The following is a 21,750-nucleotide window of genomic DNA, read 5'->3' as shown; positions in this document are numbered from 1 at the left end:
CAGACCCTATCTGTATACTAAAGTTTTCTGAAGGGTGTCAAGAGGTCAGTAGTCTTCAGTGAGGGAGAGTTGCTAACAGAGCTGGGCAAATAATGGAATTTTTGGTTCATTGGCAATTTTGAAAAGTTGAAAAAAAATCATTTCTTGGCAGACTGATAATGGAAATATTCAAAACTTTTGGCAATTTGGAAAGTTTCATTTTGGGTCAAGCAATGTTTCATTTTGAAAAAAAATCAAAACATTACATTTCATTTCAATTTCAATTATTTTAAATGTTTTTGATTTTTTTTAAAATAAAATTAAAGGAAGTTTTAAAAGAAAGTCATTTCAAAACAAAAAAATCAAAACATTTCATTTTAAAAATGTCAAAGTGAAATGTTTCAATCTTTTCTGAATTTCTTTCCTAAACAAAGAATTTGGTGGAATCATTCTCACATTTATTCCTGTGTTTTTAAAATGTAGTCCATGTTCCTAGAAACCTTGTGGCAAGTGCAGCATATAAATGGGGAAGATAAAGTCAGCCTTGTTTTCTAGTGATTTAAGCATGAGGCTGGATCCTGGCTGTGAGTTCTGTTCCCAGCTGTGACATAACTTGCTGTGTGATTCTGGGAAAGCCACCTAATGGTTCTGTGTTCCAGTTTCCTCATCCATATAATGGGGATGATAATTGTTCCTTACCTTACAAGGGTGTTGTGAGACATAATTTTTTAATGTTTGCAAAGTGCTTTGAGCTCCTTGGGTGGAAGGCACTGTAGAGGCTGCAAGATGTTACATACCTGGTTATATTTCTTCAATTTTTTGGCAGGAGAGTGGGGCCCTCTCTTGCTTCTTTTTCTTCCCCTCGTGGGGGATCTGCTGGGACTTCACTTTCATCCTCTGTCCGTGGAGTGTTCCTGGAGGGCACAATCACACGAAGATATGTTTGTGTTGAACATTGTCCTGCAGTGCTTGGAGTCGAAACCTTCTGGCAGGATGGCTATTTGTTCCATAAAACATGTTTGTGTGTATTATTTTTTAGTATGAAAACAAGACACAAGTACAGAATGAGAGGGAGATACTGACTGTTGCCCCAGTTATTCTCATAACTACACTCTATTACAAAAATGTATGAAACTTCTCACAGACTGGAGGGTTCCTCTGGAAGGTTCATCGCTATCTCATTCCATGGAAGATGTGGGTGCTGAAAAAATGGTATGATATTCAAAAGAAGGCATAGACTGCAACACCCACGCAGCATGCACGTTGCCTCGTTTGCCAAAAGCATGTTGAGTGAACCAGGCAGAGGCAGCTGAAAATCATGTTCAGCAGCATGAGTATCCTCACCCCGAGCAGAGTTAAAACAGAGATGCACACTGTCACCATGTGCAGCAGCCAAGGCATATCTGTCAGCCTAGAAACAGTCAGCACCTTTGGGGTATGCATCTCTACACTTGTGTTGGTGAATATGGATACGGTAAACATTTGATGGGCTTTCTGTGGGACATCGGGATTAATGTGGCTGTAATGCTCTTTACTGAGTGTATCCCCCTTGGGTGGTGCTTCAGTGCTCTGTTGGTGTGATGATTTTCCTGTGTTAATATACTGTCAGTCACTTTCCCAGTGGACTTGTGTCTGATTTGCTTCAGCTATCTCCTGTACCAGTAGATCATTATCTACTGTGCTCTCCAGGTTGTCACTTGATTATTTGCTGGCTTCTGTATTTATCAGCCATCTCTGGAGTATTAGTTCCGTTACCATAAGTCATGAACCTTTACTTAACTCCACCTACCAAAGCTTTGAGTATTCTGGGTCCTGATCTCTTGTTCCAAATACACTGTCCTCCAGAACCAGTCTCCTGGCCATTATGTGGCCAATGGTGTTGGTAAATTTGGTTACAGTGGGGAGTTAAGAGATTTCTCTTACACTTTGCACTTGAATAGGATCTTTCAAACGTTGACATCAACACACTTTACAGAATATGTCCAGGTCACGCAACCATTTAAAAGCACAGGAATAGAACCTATGTTTCTTGACTCTCAGCCAGGTGCCCTAGTCACTAGATGACACTACCTTCTTTGTGATGCTGTTCAGACAGACCCTTTTACAACACTACTATTAGCCCCCTGCCCCCTTTTCTGAGGTACAGTGCTGCTTATACTCCTGCTTTTGTTGTCTGTCACTTATGCTGGAATAAGCTTTTCAGGAACACAATGCCACGTAATGTGCACTAGTATTTTGGTGCTTCGTTTGGAGGCAGTTTTCTTTCAGATGCTGCTTGCCTGCTTTTTAATTCATTTTGGGATGATCAGGCTATATATATAATATTGGTTTTATTTCTATCCCTCCCCAAATGCTGTAGGGCCAGACACCCTTGCTCATACCGAGTAGCACCTTACTTTGCAAATAGTTCCATGGAAATCAGTGGACTAAGAGTACTGCCCAATGTAAGTAAGGATGGCACAATCTGGCCCTAAGTGTTTACAATATGCACATTTTATTTTTATTTTAGTTATGAATATAAAGCTTTCTTCATATATTTTTGTCTCATTTCTTCTGCTCACCTTAATGAAGTGTGATGTGATATCATTCTGTCTTAATATTGCTGAGAGGTCTCTGTTACCCTTAAGCTTGAGTGCAAATTTGATGAAGTTGGGGTATATGCTGCTTTTTGAAGTTTGGTTCAGGTAGAAGTGAAAGCCTTGTGGAGTGTTGGCGTGAGACAATGCAGTGAAAAAGTAAAGGTGGCGGGCGGGGTCCTTTTTTAAAAGAACTCTTATTAACCCAATTTTCATCAGATCACCACGAAAAATGTGTCAAAGTTTATGTTGTGTGTTTTACTTTTATCTCTTGAGATTCCTACTAAATAAAGGTTTAAAGTTCCTGTTAAACTGAAAACTTCTGACTCAATCTTAATGATAGAGTTGAAACCAGCGACCTATAATAGGTAAAGCTTATTTCATATTACCCTTTACTTTCCTTTGGTAATACAGAATGAAAATATTTGAACCATCTCTTGTTGTATATTTTTACAACACATGGTCAAAATAAAATGGTTTCCTAAGTTGTAATGGTAACAGACACATTTCTGTAACATGTGAATTAGGCAGTTGTAACTGGAAGACACCGTCTCAGTTTGCTGAATTGTGTCATTACCTCTGATTTACTAGTTGCACCTGATTCTCCTCAGAGTTTAAATTTACAGTATGTCTGACACAATTTTCATCAGAACCTTGCTTTCTACTTCCTCATGCTGATAACTGTTTAGGTGTTGTGAGGAGGAAAGATTTTATGTATTAGTTTTTCTGTGATTAAGGCAGGTGACACCTTCATTGTCCTGTCCTCTTCTTTAGCACTCCTTTTGGTTAGTACAATTCTTTTAGTTGACGGTTGGCTTATCTAGCTGGAACTATGCATTTGCTCTCCTGTTTAATATGTTAAACTGAATTCCAAGACTCAGGGTATATTTACATTCAAGCTGGGGGGGTAGATGAATGTGTGCTACCTTTGATTGTGCTGGTGCACTAAAATTAGAAGCGTAGCTATGGTGGTGCAGCCAGTGGGACGGGCTAGCTGGCCCCAGTACAGTCCTTTCTGTGGTGGCTAGCCCATCCCACCAGCCATGCTGCTTGGTTACACTTCTACTTTTAGTGTGCTAGCTTGATCAAAATGAGCATGTGTACATCTACCCAAGCTGTAAATCAAATGCAGATGTATCCTTAGGTTGTTCTCTCTACAAGACTCAATATTTCTACTTTCACAATAAAAAAGCAATAATTACACAAAAAAATGCAGACAGACTGTGATTTTGGGATAATCACAAATAATAGTTTGTGGTTCTGTGCTTTTGGGATTTTTTTTTTTTTGGGTAGGGCTAATTCCTGATTCCATTGAAGTCAGTTGCAAAACTCTCATTGACCTTAATGTGATCAGACTGTAGACCATAGAGAATGATTCGTCACCCTCCCTGTATACTGATTAACCAAATGATTTGTAGAGAAGGGGGAGTTTACTTTCTAAATATCTCCAAAACCAACTGTGCTAATAATGAATATAATACTTAGCACTTAAATGGAAAGTTCCCGTCCATAGATCTCAAAGCCCTTTACCAAAGACAGTAAGCATAATTATTTCTGTTTTACTGACAGTGCAACTGAGATACAGGTAGGATAAAGTGACTTTCACAAGATCACAAAAGACAAGAATGGAATCTCTTTACTTCCAGACCTGTCCTCTAGACATTGTACAATACAGCCATAACATATCATACCCAAAGGGTACAGAATGTATCTGATTATCTAAAAGTATGAAATTACCAAGCAAATTAATAAGAAATATTAGTTGCAAACGTCCAGAAATTGACACCAATCATCCTTAAATCTTCATGTTTATAAATCTCATCAGTCTGTGCCACAGTTCTACAATATTCAGCACTGTGGATGTTTCCCCTCTTTCCATTGTTAAACTTCTGGCAGTTTTTTGTTTTGTGCCTTGGTAACTTTGTGGTAGATCATTGATATCTCTTAGTGCAGTGTAAACCCTATTTACTGAACTGAGATTAACTAAAACTCTTGGCCAAGTTAAACTCCCCAGGGTTGCACTGTCTGTAGAGTGAAGATTTGCAGGAGCAGAGCTTCAGTCCAGGGCTGGCAGCTCCTCTGTAGCTTGGTTCTTGTGAAGTTTAGGAATTCCTCTGGAGCTTTAGCTTCTAAATTCTGAAGGGCTTGATTTAGGTGCCAACAAAGTGCCTAAGCGCCACGTAGCTCAGCATTTAAGCTCTGCAGGTCTGGAGCTACCTGGCAGCCTCCTCCTTTACTGAGGCCAGGTGTACACCAGAAAGAGTTTGCTGGCATAGCTGTATTGGCAAACCTCCCTAATAGAGAAGGAGAGTCTCTTTTCCAGTATAGCTTATACCAGTTCCCCAAATGAAGTAAGCTATACTGGTAACAGGACCTTTTTTGCCAGTTTAACTGCCTCTATACCATTTTGCTGGTGTAAACATGTCATGAAGAATCACACCCCTCACCGATACTGAGACATTCCCTAGGATACAATCTGGACTGTTGAACAGCTATGTCCCCTCAGTTCTCCAACCTAGAGTGACTTTTACACTGCTTCACTGTGAGAGCAACAACTACTGATCTGCCCGCATAGAGCCTCCAGCATATAAGTCACTCCCAGCTATACTGTATGAGTGTTATAGCCAGCCACCAATGAATTACACTGCAGGAGACACCAGAAAACTGCCAGTCCCAAACTTCCCCCCAGAAATGTTTGTCTTGTGTTGCCTAGTGTGCTCCTGGACAACACAAACTCATTTCAGGTCTGTCATTTTATTAATAGAAAATGATATGCACAAACCTTGCTGTCTCAAGTGGTTTCCCAAACACTTCAATCCAAACACCTACTGGCTTTGATAAAACAATAAAACAAGTTTATTAACTACAGCAAGATAGATTTTAAGTGATTACAAGTAAAGATGCATAAAATTCAGACATGGTCACAAAAAAAAAAAGTTAAAATGCAACTAACACCTAACTTAACAAGCTGAGTGAATTCAAAGCGAAGAGTCTCTCTCACTACATGCAGTAGCAGTCTTATTGTCTGGAATCCTTCCAGCCAGGACCTCTCCCCCCAGTTCAATGTAATTTCCTTGTCCTTAAGGTGGTGTTGATGCTGTGAGTAGAGATGGAGAGAGAGATATTTTGGGGCCTCCATTCTCCTTTCTTAGAGCTCTTTTTTTCCTTTGAAAATCATCTCCACCTGAGGTTCAGGAGACATCCAGTCTGTGGAGATGGGAACTTCCAGATGTTCATTGCCAAGATGTAAATTTCTCAGTCACAGCCTTTTCCTGCCAAAGAATGGCTGCTTAACCAGGTTGATCGTCCATTTCATTTTATGGACACCTGGTTGAGGCATCAGTTTGCATTTTGTCTCTGAGGAACTGGTTTGTGCCTGCTTTTCTAAACACGAGCATGTCGCAGCAATGCCTTACAGTAGTATTTAACAATGTTGCCACACATTTTATCAGGACAATAATGATCAGCAAATTGAGTTTTCAGTTGATACTTCACAAGGCATACATTGTACAAAATCCATTATAGTTTTGTAAAAAGGATGAGCATAAGAATGCAGACTGTCACAGATACTATTATAGCGGGAAATGTTTTTAGTGTAGACCTGGTCTGAGTTGAATTCGATCATCCATACACACAATTTCACACAGCTTTTTGTGTCCCAAAGTGTAAAATTAGGTTTCCAGAGAGAGAATGACTTAGTTTTCTTACATAGTTTTGATCTCAGGAGAAGTATGCTAAGGTTTGATTTTTTTCAGCCCTGTTTGGAAATAATAGATTTAATTTCTAGCACCCTAAGAATGAGGAGGGTCACTTAATTGAGGGCCCAGTTCTAATGAGGGCCCTGTTGTCTTTGTCACTAAATCTTTCACAAGGTTGCTTTTTAAAATTAGGGAGCAATAAAGCACTGGAGAGGATTCTGCAAATTATTCTAAAACCTGCAAAGTCTGAAACACAAAAAATTTCCCCAAACTCCAGCGAAAATAAGCGTCTGACTTAAACTGAGGAATTTATCAATTTTATTGCACATTTCTCCACAGGAACATTCGCTTGCTAAGGGCTCATTTCAGAATTTCATTAAATATGTCAGTGCTGTTACTGTACCAGTCACTAGTATACATATCATTCACATTAAATGTCAGAAGAAAACTGATGCTATGAGTGTTAACACCAATAACCCAGTAGCTATTTTTCTATATTAATAAAAAGATTGGGAGCAGATTTGTGGAACGAAGTGATAAAGGATGAGAAAATCAATCAAATGTATTTTAAGAAAGAAGGGAAATAAAAGGGAAAAAAAAGTCCACATGAGAAAATAAAAGGGAAATGGCACATGAATTACACCGCCACTGACTCTATCTTTAGCTAGAGCTTAAAGCAAAGCCCCTTCTAGTCCATGGTGATCTTTGCACTGACTTCAGTGGACTTTGGAACAGGCCCCTAGTGCTCAAAATTTAACGGTATCCTGAAGGCCAAATTTTCAGAAGTATGGCCCTCACATTCTGTTGTCTCTCACCCCTTCCCCCCATATGCACACAACTAGTAGTTACTTAAGCAATTAAGATACACATCAAAATATTTTGTATTTGCTGATTCTACCTGCGGAATCCAATTTGGGCACGCTAACAGGCATTTGCTCATACAGAATGGATAACGGCACATAAATATCCATTTGCATACATAATGGGTGCCACAATTTGCAGGCATAAATTAGGATTTTTCAGGGGCCAAGTGATTCATCAGATGTTTTGGGAACAATTTAGAAGCCCATATTTGAAAATTTGGTATTTGGTACTAAAATATCTGGTAAAATATATTTATAATGAACAATAATTTCCTAGTACTAGATTGATGCGTTACCATGAGCCCTGTATAAGGGATATTATGTAGATGCCTTGCAGGCGACCATGGACTGAATTGTGACCCAATCTTGACTAGATAGCTTGTAGTAGATAAGCCTGTCCTAAAATTACTTTTCCTAGTCTATACAATGTCTCACACAGTCACAGTTCAGTCCCCCAGAGGGTCAGCAAGCTGTGTCAGCCCACAACCCTTTACACGCCACAGTTTACTTTGCTAGCCAGTGAATTTAGGGGGATACAGCCAGATCTCTGCTCACTCACTGGTCTCCCACACTCCGTCCACCTGTACCAGATGGGGTATAGCAGCCGGGCAGAGACTGCTCTCTCCTCTGCAAAGGTGCCCAATAATGGTCACAAGTGGACCCATAATACGGAAGGTGAATGAAGTACAGACAGATACAAATAAGTATTATCTACCACCACCCCAAAAACCAGACTTTGTTTCTCCTCATCACTGTTCAATATTTGACTTCTGTGTAAAAATAGACACAAGGCGAAATTTTGGCATGGAAAGTCAAATAACTGCTGAAGAAGAGGTTACTCACCTTTAGCAATTTTCATAAAGTTGTGCAGCAAAGCAGATTTCATGGCACAGAGTATGATTTAAGATTGTCCATGTGATAAGGACAGACCCGGGGATATGTAGTGCTATCCTATATTTTGAGATGCCTATTGCATGAGGTGCTCAGAGCAAAATGGCTTATGGTTATTGATAGGAAGAAAAGGTATTTATGTGAAGATCTGGTATATTAGTTATTTCAGGTAAATAAGAAATTTGAGTTTTTGATTTGCGCTCATTTGTAGAACTGAAAACAAAATACAAAATGGCAAAAATGCACTATTAAAATTAACTGGATAAGGGTTTTTAATTTGGAATGTGTGATTCATATAGTTTTGTGTATGAAGTTTGGAATGTAAATTGTATTTATATTGCTTTGTGAAGACAAAAGTAAAAGGTATCGTAAATGCTTCTTTTTCGGACATCTTCCTTACCTAGTTTTTTAATTAAATTTTAACTCCGAATGCTCTGAATGGTAGGATTCTGAATGCTAAATTAATGTAAGTATAAGGGAAAGAGCACAGTTATAGTATATTGTTTGGGATCTTGTACAGTATAGAAGCTCTTGGGAAAATGTAGATCACATTTTGTACTTATACTATTATATGGTATAAAAATAATATATAACTTTGTCTGCTGGGTTATTCTCACCTCTGTTTATGCACATACTGGTCCAATGGAGCTATTGGGATTTACACCAGTTTGAGACTGTGGTATGCTACATCGGTGATTATTGTTAATGAGATCTGTTTACACGTATTGTGAGGCAAGGACCCTGGCTTTTGAAATCTGTTTTGTTTTTATTGCTAAGGGAAAATGAGGGAGCCTGGATTGCTCAGGGCATTGGCAGTGGGATAGGAAGGGCTTTTAGCTCTAGGTCACCAGTTAAAGCCCAGTTCAAGACAGTGGTGACCAAAATCCATTACCATCTGCTGGCTGTGAAGTGACCTGTGTGAAATGAGTTGGTAGTCTCAGTCCAGTTCCTCCAGGATGTGTCCACACCACTGACATCACCATTAAACTTGGCATTAAGTGTCCTGGATTGAATAAGTGTGGCCTTTCACTGCTCTTTCACGGTTAGATTTGGTTCATCTGGGTCCAGATTGGGTCATACTGGTAACTCAGCATGGGCAAGATTGCACTGCCTCCATCCACATTACCCTGTTGTGTGACTAAATAGAGGGAGTCAGTTTTCAGAACGTCTAGAACCTTTCACAAGCACATATAAATTCACAAGACTAAGAGGAAGATGTATGTATGTATGTATGTATGTATGTATGTATGTATACATATATTTATGTTTAGAGTAAGAGATAAATCCTTGGAATAATCTCTCACTTTGCATGTATTTTCCAAATATATTTCTAAGGCCCTCTTGATGCTACAAATATTTCTGGAAAAAGAATCTCTGTATAACGTGCTGCTTTGGGCAAGTAACATCCATTTGGATATAATCCCCTCACACTCTTCTTACTACGCATCCCCAGCTGAATGCAGCATCATATACAGGGCATATTTCAAGTGGTAAAATATCCACCTCAGTGAGAGGACCTAGTTTTGTAGCTTTTCACCAAAATTAGGCCAGAAAAGTTGAGAGATGGGGGATGTGAAAGGGAAATGGGTGGCCCTAATATTGCTGACTTCTTTGGTCTTTGTCAGGTTTTGTTTGCCTTATCCAATTTACGCTTTTCGTTCATGTTATTTGCTGTCAACAGTGTTATATATTTATGATAAAGAAAGAGAACTCAGTTGGAGCAGATAATGTTTTGATGTATGCAAAATACTGTATTGCTGTCACCTACAAGCCCTTTACCCTAATTCACATAAAGTTTTCTGTGTTTTGAAAAAATGCTAAAGATCTGTTTAAAATCTAAATATGCGAGTCCACAGGAAAAGACTCCAAACTCTGATATGCCCAAGAGGGCATTGTGGAACATATTGCTGTCATTAATTAATAATAGATGTTCGATCTTTCATAGTGAATTTCTCTGATGAGATGTATTAATGACAAGACTTACCTATAAGGTTTAGTTCTGTTCTCTGGACCATAGCTGCCCACTACCTAAAATCTCACTCATTTATTGTTTTAATGCACATTTGTACAATGAGTGATTTTTACATGACTGGCTGTAGAATATACTTATTGAGTAAGTGGAATTGTGGGGAACCATGTGGTGTATATTTAGCTATTCAATTGAGCCAGGCTCGGTCAGAATTCCTCCAGAGGGTTGCACTCATGTGTGGCAGTTGCATCATCTTTGGCTCTATGCCTGTCCAACTATTCCATGGTGATTGGGGATTACCAGTCTCTTTGCCTTTTCAGGCATCTAGGGTGGTTGGGGTGCTAATAAGAAAAATAAGGGCCTGTACTCACCCTCCACATTATGGTTAGGTCTTCCATGGAGCTCAGGGAAAGGGTTGACACTTCATTTGTCCCTCAGTCCCCCGTTTGTATTCTTACAGAGGTACCAGATAGACAAAACCTGTCTTAAATCTGTTCTTAATACTTAAGCTGTTTCGAGCTACTGTGTAAGATGTAGTACTACTTTCTTTGAGACTAAATGTCATATTCAACTTGCTATCTACTTCAAGGTAAATATTGGTGAATTAATTTTGCTTCTTACATGATTATTATTTATATGAGGGAATGTAGTGTTGAAAAATAACTCTCCTCTTGGATGTTAGAAGATACCCCAAAGTGTACTAATAATCAAGATAAATGGTTAATTTCATTAGGTTTTCTATGTGCAAGGTAGAAATATCTACAGCAGAGATCTGTAATTACTCTGCATAGCATTATATATCTCTAATGGTACATAAACAACTTTAGTTTTCCCAAACCTATAGTGTTGTCTTTGTAGATTTCTGTTCAGGTTCATGCTATCTCTGTTGCCTGAGGCAGGTCGTTAACCGGGGCTGACTTTCCAGTGACAGCATTTTCAAATGGAAGTTTTCGGTGGGGATTTTACTCACTTAATGGGTATACAGTGGGCTTTGACTTTGGGAACAACAAAGGCAGGAGAGTGAACATTCTTCCTCAGAAATATTTTTGTAAAATAAGTCTAATTTCTTGGAAGTAATTTTTCAAGGATACCTGAAAGCAGGAGTGCATCCCTAGCCAATGGCCAAAGGGAGAATATGCCATTTTTGTCTTTGCTTCTTCACAAACTATCCTGCTGCAAATATGAACTGAGAAAATACCGGGCTTGTAAAATAATCCTCTTGTGGATTTTGGGAAAGGTCATGAAAGGTTTTGAAATTCTAGGAGACTTTTACTGACAACAAACAGCTTAGTAATAAATTATTAGTTTGTTGATTTCGGTTGTGGCTGGCTGGAGAGACAGGAGGGAAACGTGAGGTGTTCTTTCTGCTCAGTGATACAACAAGAAAGAAGTAAAAAAGCAGAGGGTAAGCCAGCAGCAACCACTTGATTCTCAGATTTATACCAATAAAGTAATAATAAGAATACTCTAATCATCTACAGTATCTTACATGTGAGCATTTCAAAACAGCTTACTATTGTTAGTTAATCTTCAGAACGTTCCTGTGAGATAAGTAGTAGTATCCCCATTTTACTGAAGGAAAAAATGAGGCAAGCCTCTAGCACAGGTGAGAATGTAATCCACATCTCCTGACTAAGGGCTACTAGGCCACACTTCTTCCCCTTTATAGTTTAGTATATATTATTTAAATACAAGATATATAAGACCCGAAAATACAACCTCCAAGGATTTCATAAAGAAATTAAAATGTCTATAAGGACAAAGTATTATTATAATGATTATTATTGCTCTTGAATGGTTAGTGTCTCTTGAAATGTATATTAATACTTCAGGGAAATTACTTCAACTTAGGAAATCAGTAAATCACATCTTTCATTGTCTCTGTTCCCAGTTAGCCAGCCATGCTCCCATTGGGTATGTCTATACCGCTGTTAGACCGCCCTGGCTGGCCTGTGCCAGTAGAGTTGGGCTTGAGCTCACAGGGCTCAGACTGCAGGGCTGTTTAATAGCAGTGTAGATTTCTGGGCTCAGGCTGGAGTGTGGACTCTAGGACCCTACGAGGTGGGAGCATCCTAGAGCTCGGGCTGTGGCCTGAGCCCAGAAGTCTAAACTGCAGTTAAACAGCCCCTAGCCCAAACCCCATGAGCCTGAGTCAGCTGACCCAAGCCAACCATGGGATTTTTAATTGCAGTATAGACACACCCTTTGTCTGCTGCTAGCTCTTTCACCGACTTCAACTTTTGTCAATATTTTGTAGTAAATCAGGGATGGATGAAACCAGACAGTTAAAATAGTGACCACCCCACATATACGATCCCTGTACCTACCCTGAAAATCCACACTTTTTGAGATTATATTTTTTAATTTTTACATGCCCCTTTCTGCACTTCTGGGTTCCAGCTAAAAGTGTAATTGCCAAAATAAGACATGCTATCAACAAGTAGTGACTCCGAATTCTCTTACCTCAGATCTTTTGTTTTCTTTTTAATTTCTTTTTCAGGGTCTTCACATTCAATCTTGGGTTGCCATCTTGTCTTGTAATTCTCCCCTTCTGACTCTGAATTCCACTGAGCTCACTGAACCAATGATTCAGCATGGTGTTAATTGGCCCCATGCTGCTGGAGGAGGTGTCTTTTGAATGAATTGCAAAACTAAGCCATTTGTCGCAAAACACTTGCAATAATTAAAAATATCATGGCAATTTCTTGCAAGAGTAGCAGTGCTAATCCTGGTCAGTCTGATTTGTCTTCTGTTCTGCTTCTTTGAAATTCCCTCTGTAGATTTATTTAACTTTCTACAGGCACTGATGTAGGTTTTTGGGCTACAACTAAGCACTAGAGAGTTTTGCTAAAACACATTATGAATCATGCCAAGGTGAGGCCTTAGGGGAATTTCTCATTAATGTTATTTTTTAAAAAAACACCACCGCTCTTTGGTGAAACCTTAAAAGGAGGAAGGAAACATAACCAAAGTAGGATACTGACAGGGTCTTAAGCATTTTTCCTTTTCTCACAGGTTAATGTGTTTGAAATAAAAGACTTTTATTAACCTGACAGAAGATCAATGCTGACTCATTCTCACTAGGGCTGTAGCTAACTCTTCTATAGCCTTGGCTACACTAGGGAATTTTTTTTTAAATTCCCACCATTGCAGCTGTTCCACTGTTATCAATTTTGGAAATTCTTGCATGGACAAGGATCCCTTAGTGGCATTGTGTTAGCAATACTGGTTTCTCTTGTATAGGGCAGTTTCCCATGGCCAGAACCATTGTTAACACCATGCCAATTAAATTTCTCAGAACGTATCTAATTGACATCAATGTTAAAAAAAGGTTGCAGCTATGAAACCTTGTCTACATTAGAACTCCTATTGTTGTAAACACCTGGAAGAGTGCCGAAGGGGTTAAGTTTTTGTATGTTTTGGCAAACCCAAGTTTTTCCCTTAAGATGGGGTATTGTTTTTACTGTAAATGGTGAGAGGGGAATCTATTTAGACTGTCAGTTCTTTAGGGCAGGGTTGATTTTTATTATGCATGTGTGTATGGTGCCTAGCACAATGGGGCGCCTGTGTTTCTGATGCTACTGAAATATGGATCAATAATTACACCAACTTTCCTCTGTAGGTGAGATTTAGGGGGAAATGTTTTTAAAAAAAGAAAATGTATTTTAAGAATAGAATGGGCTAATCACCTCCGGGGGTGGTTAGAGGGTTACTCCTATAAAAGCTTCTCCTTAGTCTGCCACAATGGGCTGAGCTGTGTGTGGTGCTTTTCTTAATTGAGATAGGAGTTGCAAGAACTAGGCTGCTGCATAGTTTCCTTTGAGTTCAAGAAGAAGAGTTCATAGTGCCCAGGAAGGAGCCTAACATTCAGAATATCTAAGGGTCTGAAAAGTAGAGAGTAGCTAAAGTGAATTCTGCAGCAGAGCAAGGGACCAGCATAAACTAAAGAGCGTAAACATAAGTCTGAATTTATCAGCTGATGCAGATACATTTTTTTATGTATGAATTTTCTGTTTTAAAAAAGTGAGAAGGAAAGAACAAAATATCCCTATGATACTCCTTTGAAAAATTATGTAAATCCCATATCACTTAGCTATCGAATGTGTTTGGAAACATTATATACCCAACAGATAATGTTCAAAGACATATTTATGCTCTTTTAAGAACATCTGTTCTAGCGGAGCCCTTGCAATCTGTCACTCAGAGCATCCGAGTTATCTGAAGTACGGTGTCAACCTGGAATTTGGGAGAGTCTGTTTATAAGGCATAACCCTGTTTCCCACTAGAGGGTACCTTTCAGCTATGACTGTCCATTAAGAGAAGTTCATAAAGACTAACTTGACTTTTTTATTAGCGACAATAAAGACAAATACTTACAAGAAGCATTTCAATTTCTGCTTTGTAGTTACACCCATTTTCTTGCACCCATAGCTATGCTTTCTGGAAGCATCATTCCTTCACTTAAAAAAAGAGTTAACAAATTAACTTCAGTTAACATTAAATCATCATCCTCTTAAAACATGCAAGAGGCAGGCAAAACGCCACCATTATATTTCTGGGATGATGGCTCTTCTTTCTTCACCTCCTTCCAACTCCTGCCACATATGCAGAGGGAGAATCTGGCTGAGCTATACGAGAAGTGGAAGGCTTCAGGCTCAAGGTTGCTGGTTCTTTGCTAGAGCGGAGTACAGCATCACACATAGTGATGGGAGGGAGGGGAGTAAGTTGCAGGCCCTTCAGCCCTGTTGGCAGTTTGGGTAATCAAAGTAACACCTAACCCATATGTCTGGAAGGTGCTTTGGGAACCCTTGGTCTGGAAGGTGCCTTAGAAGTATAGAATATTATTATTTTATATTTTATACCAAGCTTTAGCACAGCATACATTTGTGCATGTGAGTGGTTGTAACGGAAGTGCTGTTAGGCTTTAAAGACTATGCCATCAACGTGCCTCACTGTAACCACTTATCTTGTATTTATATTTACCACGCTTGGTAGTGGGCAGTGATGGTGAGGCTTATCACATCAGAGATGCTGCAGTGATAATCTTCTTCCTATGACTGTTATGTTAGCAGTGCTGTGTAGCTGCCCAGATAGTTTTCTCCTTTTCAGTCTAAATAAACAAGCTACTCCTGCCATGAATATGTCATTATGTCCTGGAATTGAAGCATTCCATATTAGGCTCTTACATTTGAATCCCTGCTGTGTTCAACCATTGTGGCAATAGTAGTTCTAACTCAGTTTTCAAATGTCAGATCAGCAAACTGAAAAGCACATCTTTTTCTCTCTTGTATTTTTTTTTTCTGGTAGAGCATGATGAATGTGGCAGTGGACAGCACAACTGTGATGAGAATGCAATCTGTACTAACACTGTCAGGGGACATAGCTGCACCTGCAAACCTGGATATGTGGGGAATGGGACCATCTGTCGAGGTAGGTCTGTTACTCTAGGAACTTGATAAAAGCCACAGATTCTATTAATATTTTTTGACAGTCACCTAAGTTCTGGTAACTCATGATGCTGGGCTCTGTCAAAGATTCATTGTCCGAGTTATCACCTGGCAGTTGTTGTATGCATAGAGATAATTGATTTGTGCATAACCTCCTATCACAGGACAGTATTTTTTTAATTGTTTTAAAAACATTCTTTAAGTTTATTGCCAATTAAAGTTGTAATTTAAGCCTGTTTCACGCAGCTTTTAAACTGCGTTCTTTGTCTTAAACTGAGTTAGTGTCAGATATGCCATGAGTTACCACCTTTGTGTTTTAAACTAGGTTCATGTAGCCTTTAAACTTGTATAATCTTTTAAACTAGCATCATGTAGCAATGCCATGGGCTATTAAAGTTACAGAAGTGATTGATAGGGATGTTTTTGTCCATGATGTGTCTTAATTTACAGCACACCTATGAAGTGAGGATCTGCATTTGGTAGATTTCACTGTAGCTTAGACCATGAGTGTCTGGAATCAGTCCATCTGGTTGTAAAATGGCAGTTTTTGTTGGTCCTTTTTTAAGAAAGAAAGATTAAGCTGTTTCATAAAGATAGAAGAGGAAATATACGCCATCAACCAGCTGGCTCACTAATGACTGCAACTTGGAAATGTCATTGAATTGTGCCTGCAATGCCTGTTGTTGTTGTGTGTTTTAGGAATTACCTTGTCTCATAAAATGCTATTAATTGCTCCATCAGTGTTTCCACAATTCCTGGCTTCCAAAACACTATTGCCATAATGGCTAATTTGTTGGAAACTACTGCTGATGAAAAGTAATAGTCCATCCGGAAAACAATCATATGCACTTAGATTTGGGGAGAAATATTAGCTTTCTTTCAGTTTTATGAATTGGTAGTATTGTCTTGAAGTGATGGATGGTGAGCCACCACTTCCAGCTTAAATTCTTCAGCAAGGTTTCCACAATCTATCAGGTGTCAAAGTAGCATCTGACTAACTGTCTGGAGTGCACAACAATGTCAAGATATTTAGAAAAAATAAAATGGTTTCTAAATGAACATAGCAGGGACTGCAAAAATGAGAATGTAATGAAGACAATAGTCCAAATTCATCCTATGTAAGTCAAAGAAGTCACACCAAGAATCAGTTTTGCCCAGTATTTTCTGAATTCTTGCTTGCAGGGGTTATAAGTTACAACATTTCCAAATAAAGTTTCGAGCAGGGGTGAATGAATATACTCTAAGTTTGACAATGGCTTTCCCTCCCTGTAGACTATATAGGGTGTGGGACAACTCTTGACTCAAACAAGACATTTTTTTTGGTTTTACTTTGCTGGGTTTGCATACCCAGAGTTTCACTTTGAGGTTCAGCTTGAACGGGCTGAAAAACTTGAAGCAAAAGTCATCCAGCACAATTTAGTTTAACCTGGTAGTTTAATAGGAAAATAATCAGGGTTCTTTTTTTTTTAAAACCCTTTTAATGAACTTGTGCTGAGATTCAAGCTTGAAATGAAATCCCAAAGCAGATGAATTTCTATTTCATTTTCAAATATTCTCCCAGTTTTGTTCTTGACATGCCTAGAGTTACGCCACTGAATGAAGATATAACTGCCTTTTTGAAAAGTGGCTACCATGGAAATGCAAAAAACAGAGCTGTGAAATTTTGTGGTTGTTTACATCCCAACTGGGAAATATATCTACAGAACCCATGTTGAAAATTTTTGGAGCTTGAAAACGTGAGTTTTATTCTCTAATATTCCAGATGGTAAGAAGCCCTTTAATGGGAAGCTGTGGAGAAATTGTTCTCTCATTACAGAAGGTGCTACGGATAATTTAGAGATGGTACTCGAGTGGTAAGAGACTTGGTAATCAGTAAACACGGAGGCTGGAAAATAATGGGCCAGATTGCTTAGTAGTAAAACTGCATAATATCAGTCAAGTCAAAGGAGCAATGCTGAAGGTAACACCAGCTGAGGATCTGGCCCATATCATAATTTACTTGAATAGTCTAGAAGTGTTTTATAAACTTTTACAAATGGTATATATATATATACACAACAATTATTTCAGCCACTACTGATGTGACCCACATCTGGGGTGGAACAGGCAGCTTATTATCGTTACACAGCAACACCACACGCCAACAAGGAAAGGATGATTTTTGTAGCTGAAGCACAGGACTGGGAGTCTTTTCCTGATTCTGCCACATACTTCCCATGTTGTCTTGAGCAAGTCACATAACCATTCTGTACCTTATTTTCTGTATAAGTAAAATGTGGATGATGAAAACCATGTTGTGAGGCTTAATCAACAAACTCAGCAATTCTTGGAAGGCTCTATAGAATGTAGAATATTATTCTTAATATTTTAGGATAGCAAGTATTAGGGGAATAATGCAACCAAATGAAACTACATGGAGAACTTTGGAGTAGGCATAATGAAAGTAGCCTAACAGTTGGTGGGGGGTGAGAGAGAGAGAAACAGTCAGGTAAAGAGGAAAGTAGAAAGAATCTGGAAAGTAGAGACGACCATCTGTTTTCCTTTATGAATAAAAATATTAGGAAGAGGAAAACAAAATCATTAATAAAAGTACACAGTAACAGGCAGCAAGTAGGAAAATTAATTTATTTATAATTAGGAAAATTATTCATTTAATTAATGAAGTAGGATTGTGTCTACTTCAGCGTAAATATAGTGGACTAGAGAATTTTAGAGTGTAATTAAGGACAAGATGCTTTCAAAGTGGACATGGAAATAATCAATAAGAAGAATGGTATAAAAGGATGTAGACAAAAACAAAATGCATGTCTGTTTAAAACAAAATGTTACACACAAAAATATGTACTACTTAAGTTTAATTGACATAAAAATAGCAAGAGACCTGAAGATGAACAAAAGTAAACTTTTACAAATACATAAGAAGCAAAGACATAGGCAAGAAACAGGAAGGTCTCTGCTGGGCAAGTGTAGAACAGTAAAGACAAATATGGCCTTTATTTACTGTGGGCATAAACAAATTCTTGGTCTCAATGTAGAAGTGGACTATAACATTGCAGAGACAAACATCTTGTTGTGGGAGAGATGGGAAAAGAAGGTTGAGGTGAGGTGGAAGGGCAAGACTGTGTGATACGGTGTCGCAGCAAATAATCTTGACAAAATACCGGGTGCAGAGTCAGATAAATTACATCCTGGGACTTTTCAGGCAGTAGCAAGGAAAATGGGAACTCCTGTGGCAAAAGTATTTATAGCGCCAAAGACAGAGGACTGGAATGGGGCTAATATAATATAGAACTATATACCTATAAAGTTGCTTTTAGCTACAGAGAAAATGTCGGCAAGATTGATAAGGAAAAAGAATGTATAATATTATATATACTTTCAGAGAATAGAAACTAGCACAGATACATAAAGGAAACTCATGCCAAGCAAGTTTGCTTGAATGACATGAATTCATTATAGAATTAGTAGGTAAAGATGAAACCATGGCTGTAGAGCAAATTAGCTAGACTTCAGGAGAGGACTTAATACTGTAGCACAAAGCAAATTAATTTACAAAGACTGAATGCAAAGTAAAGTGGTTTAGTAATAGAGAGTCTCAAGAAAATGGGAAAGTTGAGGGTAGAGGATGGAGAATCATAGAATTGTAGGACTGGAAGGAACCTCGAGAGGTCTTCTAGTCCAGTCCCCTGCAGTTAAGGTAGGACTCAGTATTATCTAGACCATCCCTGACAGGTGTTTGTCTAACTTTCTCTTAAAAATCGCCAATGACAGAGATTCCACAACCCCCTAGGCAATTTATTCAAGTGTTTAAGCATCCTGACTGTTAAGAAGTTTTTTCTAATGTCCAACCTAAATTGCCCTTGCTGCAATTTAAGCCCATTGCTTCTTGTCCTATCCTCAGAGATTAAGGAGAACAATTTTTCTCCTTCCTCTTGTAAAAACATTTTATGTACATGAAAACTGTTATGTCCCTCCTCAGTCTTCTCTTCTCCAGACTAAACAAACCCAATTTTTTCAGTCTTCCCTCAAAGGTAATGTTTTCTAATAATTTTTGTTTCTCTTCTCTGGACTTTCTCCAAGTTGTCCATATCTTTCCTGAAGTGTGGGACCCAGAAATGGACACAATACTTCAATTGACGCCTAATCAGTGCAGAGTAGAGCGAAGAATTATTATGTGTGCAACTGATTGTTCCTTCCTAAGTGGAGTACTTTGCATTTGTCCTATTGAATTTCATCCTATTTCTCCTATTTCATCCATTTCTCCAGTTTGTCCAGATCATTTTGAATTTTAATCCTGTCCTCCAAAGCACTTGCAGCCTCTTCCAGCTTGGTATCGTCCACAAACTTTGCCATTATCTAAATAATTGATGAAAATATTGAAGAGAACCAGACCCAGAACTGATCTCTGTGGGACCCCGCTTGATATGCCATTCCAGCTTGACCGTGAGCCACTGATAACTACTCTCTGGGAACGGTTTTCCAACCAGTTATGCACCAACCTCATAGTAGCTCCATCTAGATTGTATTTCCATCGTTTGTTTATGAGAAGGTCTGCGAGACAGAATCAAAATCCTTACTAAAGTCAAGTACACATTTACATTTACCACTTCCCCTCCTCTCATCCATAAGGCTCATTACCCTGTCAAAGAAAGCTTATTAGGTTGGTTTGACACAATTTTTTCCTGAGAAATCCATGTTGACTGTTACTCATCACCTTATTATCTTCTAGGTGTCTGCAAATTGATTGGTTAATTATTTGCTCCATTATCTTTCTGGGTATTGAAGTTAAGCTGACTGGTCTGTAATTCTCCCGATTGTCCTTATTCCCTTTTTTATAGATGGGCACTATATTTGCCCCTTACCAGTCCTCTGGAATCTCTCCCACCTTCCAGGACTTTTCAAAGATAATCACACTAATGGCTCAGATATCTCTGCAGTCAGTTCTTTGAGGAGAATCTGGATGACCTTGTAAACTGGAGTAATAGGATGAAATTTAATAGTGAGAAGTGTAAGGTCATGCATTTAGGGATTAATAACAAGAATTTTAGTTATAAGCTAGGGACGCATCAATTAGAAGTAATGGAGGAGGAAAAGGACCTTGGAGTATTGGTTGATCATAGGATGATTATGAGCCACCAATGTGATGTGGCCGTGAAAAAAGCTAACGTGGTCTTGGGATGCATCAGGAGAGGTATTTCCAGTTGGGATAAGGAGGTTTTAGTACCGTTATACAAGGCACTGGTGAGACCTCACCTGGAATACTGTGTGTAGTTCTGGTCTCCCATGTTTAAGAAGGATGAATTCAAACTGGAACAGGTACAGAGAAGGGTTACTAGGATGATCCGAGGAATGGAAAACTTGTCTTATGAAAGGAGACTCAAGGAGGTTGGCTTGTTTAGCCTAACTAAAAGAAGGTTGAGGGGAGATACGATTGCTCTCATTAAATATATCAGAGGGATAAATACCGGAGAGGGACAGGAATTATTTAAGCTCAGTACCAATATGGACACAAGAACAAATGGATATAAACTGGCCACCAGGAAATTTAGACTAGAAATTAGACGAAGGTTTCTAACCATCAGAGGAGTGAAGTTTTGGAATAGCTTTCCAAGGGAAGCAGTGGGGGCAAAAGATCTATCTGGCTTTAAGATTAAACTTGATAAGTTTATGGAGGAGATGGTATGATGGGATAACATAGTTTTGGTAATTAAATATTCATGGTAAATAGGCCCAATGGCCTGTGATGGGATATTATATAGGGTGGGATCCGTGTTACTACAGAAAATTCTTTCCTGGGTATCTGGCTGATGAATCTTGCCCATATGCTCAGGGTTTAGCTGATGGCCATATTTGGGGTCGGGAAGGAATTTTCCTCCAGGGCAGATTGGAAGAGGCCCTGGAGGTTTTTCGCCTTCCTGTGTAGCATGGGGTACGGGTCACTTGCTGGAGGATTCTCTGCTCCTTGAAGTCTTTAAACTACGATTTGAGGACTTCAATAGCACAGATATAGGTGTGAGGTTTTTTGCAGGAGTGGTGGGTGAAATTCTTTGGCCTGCGTTGTGCAGGAGGTCAGACTAGATGATCATAATGGTCCCTTCTGACCTAAATATCTATGAATCTATTCTGGGATGTATTTAATCAGGCCCTGGTGACTTGACAACATCTAACTACAGATGTGCCACTTCTTCAGTTTGCTGTACATGAGTGACCCTGTAGCAGGCCATCATTTCACTAGTAGATAGAAATAGAGCCAACAAGTTTGAAAATTATTTAAGAAGATCAAATTTATGGGGAAAATGTCACCCACTGATTTGTCTGGAGAAGAAA

General features: G+C 38.8%; 1 protein-coding gene across 4 annotated transcripts in view; it reads left to right on the top strand.

Annotated features, from left to right (window-relative positions):
• The window catches only part of NELL1 (neural EGFL like 1), a 418,230-nt gene that overhangs the window by 216,230 nt on the left and 180,250 nt on the right, over positions 1 to 21,750 (top strand). For all 4 annotated transcript variants that reach the window (XM_074955193.1, XM_074955195.1, XM_074955192.1 and 1 more), the window contains one exon: positions 15,284 to 15,406. In XM_074955193.1, the coding sequence (XP_074811294.1) occupies positions 15,284 to 15,406 (123 nt within the window). The remainder of the gene's footprint in view (positions 1 to 15,283; positions 15,407 to 21,750) is intronic.

Source organism: Natator depressus, chromosome 6 (genome assembly GCF_965152275.1).
Source record: "Natator depressus isolate rNatDep1 chromosome 6, rNatDep2.hap1, whole genome shotgun sequence".
Classification (NCBI taxonomy): domain Eukaryota; kingdom Metazoa; phylum Chordata; order Testudines; family Cheloniidae; genus Natator; species Natator depressus.
The sequence above is the reverse complement of the archived record's forward strand: the minus strand, read 5'-3'. Positions and strand labels throughout refer to the sequence as shown.